This window comes from Aethalodelphis obliquidens, unplaced genomic scaffold (assembly GCF_003676395.1).
Source record: "Aethalodelphis obliquidens isolate GAN/ISIS:26980383/991018 unplaced genomic scaffold, ASM367639v1 scaffold23, whole genome shotgun sequence".
NCBI classification, from domain to species: Eukaryota; Metazoa; Chordata; class Mammalia; order Artiodactyla; family Delphinidae; genus Aethalodelphis; species Aethalodelphis obliquidens.
Window position 1 is genome coordinate 10,771,747 of NW_020837967.1, and position 13,356 is coordinate 10,785,102.

At 33.9% G+C, this 13,356-nt stretch overlaps 1 protein-coding gene across 5 annotated transcripts in view; it reads right to left on the minus strand.

Annotated features, from left to right (window-relative positions):
* Window positions 1-13,356, minus strand: part of CCDC7 (coiled-coil domain containing 7) — a 276,653-nt gene that overhangs the window by 63,097 nt on the left and 200,200 nt on the right. For all 5 annotated transcript variants that reach the window (XM_027121767.1, XM_027121770.1, XM_027121768.1 and 2 more), the window contains one exon: window positions 9,825-9,931. In XM_027121767.1, coding sequence (XP_026977568.1) covers window positions 9,825-9,931 — 107 coding nt within the window. The remainder of the gene's footprint in view (window positions 1-9,824; window positions 9,932-13,356) is intronic.

Consider the following 13,356-nt stretch of genomic DNA (forward strand, 5'->3'; position numbering starts at 1 on the left):
TTCCTCCACCCCCCTGCTTTCCCCCCTTGGTGTCCATATGTTTGTTCTCTACATCTGTATCTATTTCTGCCTCGCAAACAGGTTCATCTGCACCATTTTTCTAGATTCCACATATATGCATTAATACATGATATTTGTTTTCCTCTTTCTGACTTACTTCACTCTGTATGACAGTCTCTAGATCCATCCACATCTCTACAAATGACCCAATTTCATTCCTTTTTATGGCTGAGTGATATTCCACTGTATTTATGTACCACATCTTCTTTATCCATTCGTCTGTCAATGGGCATTTAGGTTGCTTCTGTGTGACCTGGCTATTGTAAATAGTGCTGCAATGAACACTGGGGTGCATGTGTGTTTTTGAATTACAGTTTTCTCTGGGTATATGCCCAGTAGTGGGATTGCTGGGTCATATGGCAATTCTACTTTTTGTTTTTTAAGAAACATTCATACTGTTCTCCATAGTGGCTGTATCAATTTACGTTCCCACCAACAGTGCACATCCTCTCCAGGAGTTGTTTGTAGATTTTCTGATGATGCCCAGTCTAATCGGTGTGAGGTGATACCTCATTGTAGTTTTGATTTGCATTTCTCTAATAATTAGTGATGTTGAGAAGCTTCTTATGTGCCTCTTGGCCATCTGTGTCTTCTTTAGAAAGATGTCTATTTAGGTCTTCTGCCTATTGCTTGATTGGGTTGTTTGATTTTTTAATATTGAGCTGCATGTGCTGTTTATATATTTTGGAGATTAATCCTTTGTCCGTTGATTCGTTTGCAAATATCTTCTCCCATTCTGAGGGCTGTCTTTTCATCTTGCTTATAGTTTCCTGTGCTGTGCAAAAGCTTTTAAGTTTCATTAGGTCCCATTTGCTTATTTTTGTTTTCATTTCCATTACTCTAGAAGGTGGGTCAAAAAAGATCTTGCTGTGATTTATGTCAAAGAGTGTTTCCCCTATGTTTTCCTCTAAGAGTTTTATAGTGTCCGGTCTTACATTTAGGTCTTTAATCCATTTTGAGTTTATTTTTGTGTATGGTGCTAGGAGTGTTCTAATTTCATTCTTTTATATGTAGCTACCTTCCCAGCACCACTTACTGAAGAGACTGTCTTTTCTCCATTGTATATCTTTGTCTCCTTTGTCATAGATTAGTTGACCATAGGTGCATGGGTTTATCCCTGGGGCTTTCTATCCTGTTCCATTGATCTGTATTTCCGTTTTTGTGCCAGTACCATATTGTCTTGATTACTGTAGCTCTGTAGTATAGTCTGAAGTCAGGGAGTCTGATTCCTCCAGCTCCATTTTTTTCCCCTCAAGATTGCTATTCAGGGCTTTTTGTGTCTCCATACAAATTTTAAGATTTTTTGTTCCAGTTCTTTAAAAACTGCCATTGGTAATTTGATAGGGATTGCACTGAATCTGTAGATTGCTTTGGGTAGTATAGTCATTTTCACAATATTGATTCTTCCAATCCACAAACATAGTATATCTCTCCATGTGTTTGTGTCATCTTTGATTTCTTTCATCAGTGTCTTATAGTTTTCTGAGTATAGGTCTTTTACCTCCTTAGGTAGGTTTATTCCTAAGTATTTTACTCTTTTTGTTGCAATGGTGAGTGTCATTTGCTTTTTAAATATCTTAATGGTGTATTTTAATGGATACAATTCTGAAGATTAAATCCAGTTTTAAAACATTTACATTTATAGTTAGTGTCAATTGTATCCTGTTTAAAAAATATCTAGTCCAAAGACAGGAACATATTTTCCTATAGCATTTTCTAGGAGGCCTATTATTTTATAATATGCATATGAATAGAATTATTTTGAAAAGAATATTTTTTTTACTGTTGTTACATATTTTCTTGTCTTCAATACATTTAAGTCTATTTATCTATCATTGTACCAGTAGCAAACTGCTTGTATTATTGTATTTTTATAATAATACCTGATACCAGGCACTTTATATCCTTCAATTGTAGTCTTCTTTGTCAAGATTATATTTCCTACTTTGGCCCTATGCATTTCTATATAAATTTTAGAATTACCTTGTCAATTTTTAGAAAAATTATTGCTAAAATTTTGATACTGACTGCATTAAATACACAGATTTTCAAGAAATTTGTTCTTCAAAATATTGAGTCTTCTAATCTATAAACCTGGAATATAGTTCCATTTATTTAGTTCTTTAAAATTCTCTAAATAATGTTTTGCAGTTTGCTGTGTTGAGACTCTGAACATCTTTTTGAACATTTTAATAGACTTTGTTTTTTTAGAGCAATTTAGGAGTTCAGAGAAATTGTGCAGAAACTACAGAGAGTTCTGCACTCGCTTCCACTGGTATAGTTTCCCTATTATTACCATCTTGTATTAGATCATACGTTTGTTACAACTGATAATCCAATACTGATACATCACTAATAATTAACACCCATGATTTACATGAGAGATAACTCTTATTTTGTACAGTACATTATGCATAATGTGCATAAATGTAAATTATGCATTTTGATAAATGCATAAATGTACATTATGCATTTTGATAAATGCATAATGTCAAGTGTTTACTACTACAGTATCTTACAAAATAGCTTTGGCACATTAAGAATTCCCTGAGCTCCAACCATTTATCCCCCTTCACCCTGAACCCCTGGGAACTCCTGATCTTTTTACTGCCTATAGATTTACCTTTTCCAGAGCGGTATACAGTTGAAATTACACAGCTTTTTCAGACTGGCTTCTTTCACTTAACAATATGCATTTAAGTTTCTGCCATGTCTTCTCCTGGCTTGATAGTCCATTTATTTTTATTGTTGAATAATGTACCATTATATGGATGTACCACAGATTGTTTATGCATTCACTTACTGAAAAACATCTTGTTTGCTTCCAGTTTGGGGCAGTTATAAAGCTGCTGTAAACATTAATGCAGGTTATTGCATGAACGTAAGACCTTAACTCATTTGGGTAAATACTAAGAGCACAACAGTTGGATTGTATGGTTAGAGTACGTTGAGCTTTAAAATAATGCAAACTGTCTTCCAAAGTGGGTATAGAATTTTGCATTCCCAACAAGAATGAACAAAAGTTCCTGTACTCCACTTTCTTGACAGCATTTGGTGTCGTCAGTGTTTTGGATTAGCCATTCTCCTAGGTGTGTTTCATTAGGTATCTGATTGTTGTTTTAATTTGCACTTATCCAATGACATATGAGTTCACACACTTAGCCATCTTCACATCATCCTTGATAAGGTGTCTGTTCAGATATTCTGAGAGTTTTTAAATTGGGTTCTTTTTTAAGTGTTGAATTCAATCTTTTAAAATATATTTCAAATGCAAGTCCTTCTTAAGATATGTGTTTTGTAAATATTTTCTCCCAATATGTGGCATGTCTTTTTGTTCTCTTAAAAGTGTCTTTCACAGAGTATAAGTATTAATTTTAAACAAGTCCATCTTATCAAATATTTTCTGCCATTCCTTTTCTAGTTTACTAAGGGAGCTTAGATAATTGATTTTTGATCTTTCTCATTGTCCAATATATGCATCAAATGTTATAATATCCTTTTAAGCACTTCTTTCACTGTGTCACATAAATTTTTATTAGTTGTATTTTCATTTTCACTTACTTCAAAATATTTTTTATTTCTTTTGATACTTCTTTGAACATGTGCTATAGAAGTGTATTGTTTCATCTTCAAGTATTATGGGATTTGCCAGCTATCTTTCTATGATTGATTTCTAGTTTAATTCCATTGTGGGCTGAGAGCATAATTTTTGTGATTTCTATTTCTTAAAATCTTCAAGGTATAATTTGTTTTGTAATGAGGTCTATCTTTGTGAGCAGAGTATGTGAATTTGAGAGCAATATGTATCCTTCTGTTGTTGCAGGACGTATTCTAATAGACATCAGTTAGATCCAGTTGATTGATGGTGTTGTTGAACTCAACTGCTGTTACTGATATTTTTTGCTTGCTGGATCTGTCCATTTTTGATAGAGGGGTGTTAAAGTCTCCAACTATAATAATGGATGTGTCTATTTCTCCTTGTAGTTCTATCAGTTTTTGCCTCATGTATTTTGAGACACTATTGTTAGGTATAAACACATTAAAGAATGTTACGTCTTCTTGAAGAATTGATTCCTTTATCATTACCTAATGCATGTATTTATTCCTAGTAATTTTCCTTGCTCTGAAGTCTACTTTGGTAATAATATAGCTACTCATGTATATCTTTCTCTAAGCCTTTACCTTCTGTGCGTGTGCGTGCCTCTTTGTGCATGTATTTATTTTTTTACAGCTTTAATAAGGTATAATTGACAAAAAACTGTAATATATTTAAAGTATACAACATGATGATTTGATATACATATGTATTGTGAAATGAGTCCCACAATCCAGTTAATTAGCACATCCATGACCTTACATAGTTACTATCTCTTTTTTTTTTTTTTGGTGAGAATGCTTAAGATCTACTCTCAGAAAGTATCAAGTATACAACACAGTATTACTGGATATAGTCATCATGCTGTACATTAAATCTTCAGAAGTTATTTATCTTATAACTAAAAGTTTGAACCCTTTGACCAACCACTCTCCATTTAACCTACCACCCCAGGACCTGGTGACGACCATTCTCCTCTCTGTTTCTATGAGTTGACTCTTATTTTAGATTCACATATAAGTGATACCATACAGCATTTGTTTTTCTCTGTCTGGTTTACTTCAGTTAGCAAAATGCCCTCCAGTTTCATCCATATCATTGCAAAGGGCAGTATTTCCTTCTTTTTTATGGCTAGATTATGTGTGTGTGTGTATAACACATATACATACATACATATATGTGTATATATATCATAAACATGGGTGTACAAATGTCCCTTCAAGAGAGTGATTTGATTTCCTTCAGATATATACCCACATGTGTGATTGCTGGACCATATGGTAGTTCTATTTTTAACTTTTTTGAGGAAACTTCATACTGCTTTCCATAGTGGCTGCCTGGGAGGCAGCATTTCAAGTAACCCTGTGAGAACTGCTCCGAGGAGGTGAGGTGGGGAGCTAGGTTATATAGAAGTTTTGTAACAAAGGGCAGGTAGTCTGAACTTCAAGATTATTGTTAATTAAAGAAAACCAGATGACCCAAGTTAAGGAATTTAGCGCTTTTCTATGTATGGGAAGAGGCAAGAGTCTGGGCTCACTGAAATCATACCTTTGATTTTTGACAGTTTTTAAAATACTCTGTTCCACTTTTTTCGTTATTTTTCTCTTTGCCTTTCAGTTTGGGAAGTTTCTATTGCCATATCTTCAAGTTCACTGATTTCTTTCTTTGGCTGTTTCCAGTCTACTGGAGCCCATCAAAGGCATTCTTAATTTCTGTTATAGTGCTTTTGATTTATAACATTTCATTTTGATTATTTCTTAGAGGTTTAATCTCTGCATACATTATGTATATGTTCTTTCATGTAGTCTACTTTTTCACTAGGGCTCTTATTGTATTATAGTTATTTTAAATTCCCAGTTTGAAAATTCCAAAATTTCTGCCACATCTGCATCTGGTCTTGATGCTTGCTTTGTGTCTTCAGCCTGTGTGTTTTGCTTTTATCATGCCTTATAATTTTTTGTTTAAAGCTAGACATGATATATCAGGTAAAAGAACTGAAGTATATACAGTTTTGTTATGATGTTTTATGTTCAACTGGAGACGAGTTAGACTGTGTTTTCTGTTTTATTGTAGCTGGTGTCACAGGCTAAAATTTCCTTTATTTTCCTTTTTTGGTCTCCCCTATTGTCTTTGGCTTTCCCTAGAAAATACTTCTTTAATGGAAGCTGAGAATTGCAGTTTTTCCATCTGTAACCCATTATCCATGGGCCTTGGTGAAGTCGTGGTAAGGTATGAGGGAGTAGAAAAGCATTCTATAATCCTATGATTAGATCTCTGTCTTTTATTGGCAGTCTCCTCTGGTCTGTGACTTTCACAATTGCTTCTCAGCTTGTTTCCCCCAGAAACAAGATTCTTGATTCTTCTAGATTCTTGATTCTTCAAGATTCTTTAGACAGAAAGGTTAAAGAGGGCTGGACTTGGATATCTCCCTTCCCCAATGTTTAAAGTCCAAGAGGCTGGAGTTTGGTATTTCCTTTACCTCACATCTGTTAGGTTCTAGTAAAGTAGTTTTTCTTGAAGGCAGGCCTTTGTTAAGAAGAATGCTATTGGTGTATTTCAAATGTTTACTTTTCTCCTCCCTTTGCTGAAAGCATGAGTAGATTTTATTTCTGATACTCAGCTAAGGTACCTGGTAGGGCTCCTGGAGGCAAATTTCATGAAAGTGTATGGCATATCCAGGGCTGTGTCCTAGAATTTTTTTATTGCTCAACCTAGTTCATGTTCAGTTTCTGGCAATTATTCAATTATTCTTAAGTTTTCCTCCTAATTGCTGGCTCCAGTGTTGGTTTCTATTCCCAGGAGTATGTAATTTTCAGTATTCATCTATCTCCACAGATTGAGAGTGGCAGTTTGACCTGTGACTTCAATTCTCTGACAGGGCTAAGAAGAGTTGTTGACTGTCAGTTTTTTCAGCTTTTATTGGTTTGGAGTGCAGAAGTGAGGACTTCCAAGTTCTTTACACATGGAAGACAAAGTGGAAGACAGAAGTCTTGCATATCTTTAAAAAATAATTATTCCTAGATTTTTTATTTGTTTTGGTGCTAATACAAAATTTCATCATTCCTAAAAAATGTTCATTTTCTAATTTTGTGTTCTTAGTATACAGAAATAAAACTGGGTTTTATACATTTTTACTTTATATTCAGTAATTTTAATAAATCCAGTTGATTAAGAGTTTATCTGTAGACTACAGATTCTTTTAGACTACATACCTGCACAGTTACATCGTCTGCAATTTATGAGTTTTATTTCTTTCTTTGAATGCTTACAAGTTTTATTATTTTTTTGTAAGAACTATGGTTGCCAGTACAAAAATGAGTAGAAATAGTGATAACACACGTTTATCTCATTCCCAGTATTGGAGGAAATATTTTACTATAAAATTGCTAAAATTCTTTTGTATTTTTTACAGATACAAATGTCAAACAAGGAAATATTATGAAGAGTGTTTTATTGAGATTTAATGATTTTTTTTCCTTATTCAATAAATATAATGTTTTTTATTCCTGTAAAATTGGCAGTAATGTTCCCAATTTCTATTCTGATTTAATAGCGTGAGTCTTCTTTCTTTTTTCTTCAACAGTCTAGTTAAAGTTTTGTCAATTTTGTTGATCTAATGTGAGTCTCTTATGGAAAGCATATAGTTGGATATTTTTTTTTTATCCATTCTGTCAATCTCTGCCTTTTGTTTAGAAAGTTTAATCCATTTACATTTAAGGGACTTATTTATGCCATTTTGCTATTTGTTTTCTGTATGTCTTATTTTTCTTTGTTCTTCATTTCCTCTAATACTGCCTTCTTTTGTGTTCAATTTATTTTTTTTGGCTGTGTCATGCAGCATGTGGGATCTTAGTTCCCCAACCAGCGATCAAACCCATGCCCCCTGCATTGGAAGCACAGATTCGTAACCACTGGACGGCCAGCGAAGTCTGTCAATTGATTTTTTTAAGGGACTAGTTTTGTTTCCTTTCTCATTTCCTTTGTGTATATTCTACAGATATTTTCTTTTTGGTTACCAAGAGGATTATGTATAACATCGTAAAGTTATAAAAAATCTAGTTTAAATTGATGCCAATTAACTTCAATAACATCCAAAAGCTGTACTCCTATACGGCTCAATCCCTCTCTTTTTGATACTGATGTTATGAATCGTATCTTTATACACTGTGTGCCCAATAACATAGACTTATAATTATTTTTCTTTAAACTATTATATAAAATTAAAAGTAGAGCTCCAAACTAAAATTACAATAATACTGGCTTTTATATATGCCATGTACTTACCTATACCGTAGATCTTTCTTCATACAGCTTCAACCTACTGTCTAACATCCTTTCACGTCAACCTCAGGGATTTCCTTTAGCATTTTCTATAGAGCAGGTCTAGTGGTAATCCCTTCAATGCTAGGAGTGCTCCTATTCTTTGTAGATTTTTTTTGTGCTGGGCACTGCTTCACATCTCCACAAAATTTTCTTACCAGTTTGAAGATGGCTTTTTCTTAATTGTGCATTCTCTTGGTTACTGTAAACATTTCACTGTTTCCCAGTGCTCTGACAAAGTTGGTTCTGATGGCTTTCTGCTTTTTGTTTTTCTTTTCTTTTTTTTTTTTTGCGGTACACGGGCCTCTCACTGTTGTGGCCTCTCCCGTTGTGGAGCACAGGCTCCGGACGCGCAGGCTCAGCGGCCATGGCTCACGGGCCCAGCTGCTCCGCGGCATGTGGGATCTTCCCGGACCGGGGCACGAACCCATGTCCCCTGCATCGGCAGGTGGACTCTCAACCACTGCATCACCAGGGAAGCCCTCTTTTTTTTTTTTTTTTTTTTTTTTAATGTTTCTGTCAGGGAGCAAGAGCTTAGGGCCTCCTAGTCTGCCATTTTGCTGACATCTGCTTTAAAGTGGTTGTTTGAAAGCTGCTACAGAACACTTAAATTTATCTTATTGCAAAGTACTTAAGTACTTAGTCCTTTGGCCACATCAGCTTTAACATAGGTTTTTTTGGCCGTGCTGCATGGCTTGTGGGATTTCAGTTCTCTGAACAGGGACTGAACCCAGGCCATGGCAATGAAAGCCCTGAATCCTAATCACTAGGCCACCAGGGAATTCCCTAGCACAGGTTTTTTAACTATTAGAAATTTGCCAACTTTGTGATAAGAAGATCACAAAGCAGCCATATTGCCTATCTAGTGATAATTCCATTTTTTCATTGTCTTGTTATCATAAAAGATGATATAAGTAACGAAAATTGTGTTCTCTGAGGAACTGATAATATAGCATCTAGTCTATGTCATGAAAATTCATAATGTAGGGAAAAGCCTATACATATATTTTTTATGAGCAGATAAACTCTTAAGCATTACCTAATTAATGTTTGTTTGGTGGAGTAATGAGCACATGATAAATTCTTTTAAAATACATATTAATTGGGCTTCCCTGGTGGCGCAGTGGTTGAGAGTCTGCCTGCCGATGCAGGGGACACGGGTTTGTGCCCTGGTCCAGGAAGATTCCACATGCAGCGGAGCGGCTAGGCCCATGAGCCATGGCCGCTGAGCCTGCGTGTCCGGAGCCTGTGCTCCGCAACGGGAGAGGCCACAACAGTGAGAGGCCCATGTACCACTTAAAAAAAAAAAAAAAAAAAAAAAAAAGATACATATTAATTGATATATTGATTGGTTAATAAAATAATGAAATTATTACAGTTGTCCCTCGGTATCTGCAGGGGATTAGTCTCAGGATCCCCTGTGGATGCCAAAACCTGAAGATGCTCAAGTCTCTTGTATAAAACAGTGTAATGTTTTCCTATAACCTATGCACATTCTCCTGTATACTTTAAATCATCTCTAGGTTACTTATAATACCTAATACAATGTAAATGCTATATAAATACCCATAAATGCTATGTAGATAGTTAGTTGCCAGTGCATGGAAAATCCAAGTTTTGCTTTTTGGAACTTTCTGAAAATTTCTTTTCAGAATATTTTTGATCTGTGGTCAAGTGAATCTGTAGATGTGAAACCCATGGATACAGAGGGCCAACTGTATTAAATTGAGAAAGGTTGTCCTATGTTTGAATTTCTTGTTTTCTTTTAATAACTGTACTACACAGTTGAAATACTGTAACTCTTAGTAAGTGTTCTACTGTGCCCAACCATTATAAATCTCTACTTACCTACCACTTTGTTTAAACCTAATTGAAATATTAGGTCATTAACTGATGGATTCACTGCTGGAAGATTTTCTGCTGTATCTGGATGTTCTGAGGCTGCTTCATTTTTAACTGTAATAATAATAGATTGCCAGATTAGTTGATTTAAAACTAACATTTTGTTGGGGTAAAATTATAAAGTTAATAAGAGCGATTTACCGTATACTTATTTAATCTTGTTTAATTAACAATTTAACATACTGCTTATTCAATTAAATACAAATATGTCTAAAAATTTTTAAAACTTTACTAGCTACTAGTTGCCAGATATTATTATATCTGTACTTTTCAAATATTATCTCATTTAATAAGAATTCTAGGAAGTAGGTATTTTTATTCTCATTTAACAGATGAGGAAAATAGAGCTTAGAGAGATTATGCATATTTTGGAAGGTCACATAGTTATTAAGCACAAAAGTTTGAAATGAATTTTGTTCCTTTAGACTCTAAAACCTACACTCTAGCTAGTAAACTGAAATGTCTACTGAGATTGAGAATGTAGTATGAGTGAAATAAACCTGATGATGTTTGGAGTGGCATGAATAGCAGAAATGAAATGGAGAGCACAGGCATACCTCATTTCATTGTGCTTCACCTTTACTGCCCTTTGCAGATACTGCGTTTTTCACAAATTGAAGGTGTGTGGCAACTGTGCATGGAGCAAATGTATCAGCGCCACTTTTTTTTTATTGGCGTATAATTGCTTTACAATGGTGTGTTAGTTTCTGCTTTATATTTCAGTGCCATTGTTTTTTTAACAGCATTTGCTTACTTCATGTCTCTGTGTCACATTTTGGTAGTTCTGGCAATACTTCAAATGTTTTCATTTTTATTATATTTGTTATGGTGATCTGTGATCAGTGATATTTGATGTTACTATTGCAAAAAGATTACAATTCGCTGAAGACTCAGATGATCGTTAGCAGTTTTTAGCAATAAGGTATTTTTAAATTAAGGTATGTACATTTTTTTAGACATAATGCTACTGTACACTTAATAGACTACAGTATAGTGTAAACATAACTTCTCTATATACTGGAAAACGAAAAATTTGTGTGACTCAGTTTATTGTGATATTCACTTTATTGCAGAGGTCTGGACCAAACCCACAATATCTCTGAGGTATGCCTGTACATATCTTATATAAAGTTATTACTCCCATTGATTGTTACAAATGTAGGTCTGAGGTTCCTGGGTCATCTAAATTCGCAAGAGAACCTAGAAAGGTAGTTAGTTACAAGAACTCCAAGATTTTAAAATATCTGCAAGTAATTAAAAAGTTTTAAGCATGTTCGTAGGATAAAACAAATCATCAATTATTGACCCAAGAGAATTACCTAACTTGGGAAAGGATTAATTCTAACATGTGGGTGGGATTTGAAAGCCAATAACTGGTTATATTTCTTTGGAAAACATCATCATTTATCCACCAATATATCTCTATCATCTAGGAACAGAAATAAGATTTAAAATCTAGATTAAATTGGTACTTTCAAAAGAAGAAAAAAAAACAAGATATGCCAGGAAAAAAATGGAAAGAACAATTAAAAATTAAAATGTGCAATTAAATTAATCACTTTTGAAAACTGCCAAGAACAAATATTTTCATGGGTAGAATTCTTCATAAATCTTAAAGGATTAAATCCTATGCTATGGCACATAAAAATGGAATTTTCTATTTCTTTCACAAGGTCAAAAATACAGTAGTCCCCCCATATCTGCAGTTTCCGTGGTCAACCCTGGTCCAAAAATGTTAAACAGAAAATTCCAGAAATAAACAATTAATAAGTTTCAAATTGCGTGTTGTTCTGAGTAGGGTAATGAACTCTCACACTGTCCTGCTCTGTCCTGCCTGGGACATGAATCATCCCTTTGTCCAGCGTATCCATGCTGTATATCCTGCCCATTAGACACTTAGTAGCTATCTTGGTTATCAGATTGAGTGTCATAGTATTGCAGTGCTTATGCTATAGTAACCCTTATTATACTAATAATGACCTATTGACCATCAAATAAATTATGGACAGGAAACACAGGAAAAGACACAGTATATACAGGGTTCAGTACCATCTGGTGGTTCTCAGGCATCCATTGTTTTAAAGTATTTCATATAATTCCCACAATTATTTTGTGAGGTACATACTATTACTAGCCCTATTTTTCAGATGAAGAAACTGAAACATGGAGAGATTAACTAGCTTACACAGTTAGTAAGAGACAGAGGTAGGCACCAAAGACAGGCAGTCTATTTTCAGCATCCGTACTTTTAAACACTACCCCTACCATTACCTCTCATAAGAAGATAGGCATCTCCTAATGGAAACAACACAAATATTCATCCACAGGAGAATGGGCAAATTAATTATAATATATTCATAAACCAGGTCAATATACAGCAATAAAAATAAATGAATAAGGACTAGAATTATCAACAGTGATCTTGAACCAAAAAAGCAAGTTGCTTAAGAAAGCATACAGCATACTACAAACAAAACAATAGCATAAATCCTTTACAGATGAAAACATACCTAACAAAAGTATAAAGAAATATATATGGTAATGATAAATATCAAATTCAGAAAAGAAGGAGGCAATAATCTGAGAGGAATAGAGAGGGTCGGACTTCAATATTTAACGTATATTATATTCATTAAACTGGGAAACAGACACACAAGTGTTCATTACATTAACTCTTATCATACCTTTCTGTATTTCAAAATAAATTAAAAGTAACAGAAACAACCTAAAACACCTAGGTTTTATTTGGTTCTCTTTCACTTGAAAATATTCTTTTTTTAAATTAATTTTTATTGGAGTATAGTTGCTTTACAATGTGTTAGTTTCTACTGTATAGCAAAATTAATCAGTTATACATATACATATATCCCCTCTTTTTTGGATTTCCTTTCGATTTAGGTCACCACAGTGCATTAAGTAGAGCTTTCTGTGCTACACAGTATGTTCTCATTAGTTATCTATTTTATACATAGTACCAATAGTGTAGATATGTCAATCCCAATCTTCCAATTAAGAAGCACAAAGATAAACCAAATCTTCTGTTACACTAAGTCAAAAATCCAAATAAAAATTTTCCAATCTTTCTAATAATGTCCATTTTTCCTCAAATCCATTTTTTAAGCAAACAGAAAAAATAAACAGATAAATTTATTTAAAATATACAACAAAAAATACACTAATATCAAAGAACTATAGTAGAAAATATATAATGATATCAAGAGTAAGATCCAGTAGATAAAAAACAAATGTTCCTTTTCTCTTCTTGAAACCATATAACAATATAAAGAATAGGTCTACTGGATAATAACAAATATTTTTAGCAGATAATGTACTTGATAAGAATTGAAATGTGAATGCTGGATATAAGTCATACTTTTAAAAATGAAATAACTGTAATAGCTCCATAAGATTCCTAGAAAAGCATGTCCTAAACTTGTTCTCTATGAAACACTGCTCCATAAAAAGAGAAAGGCAGGGTT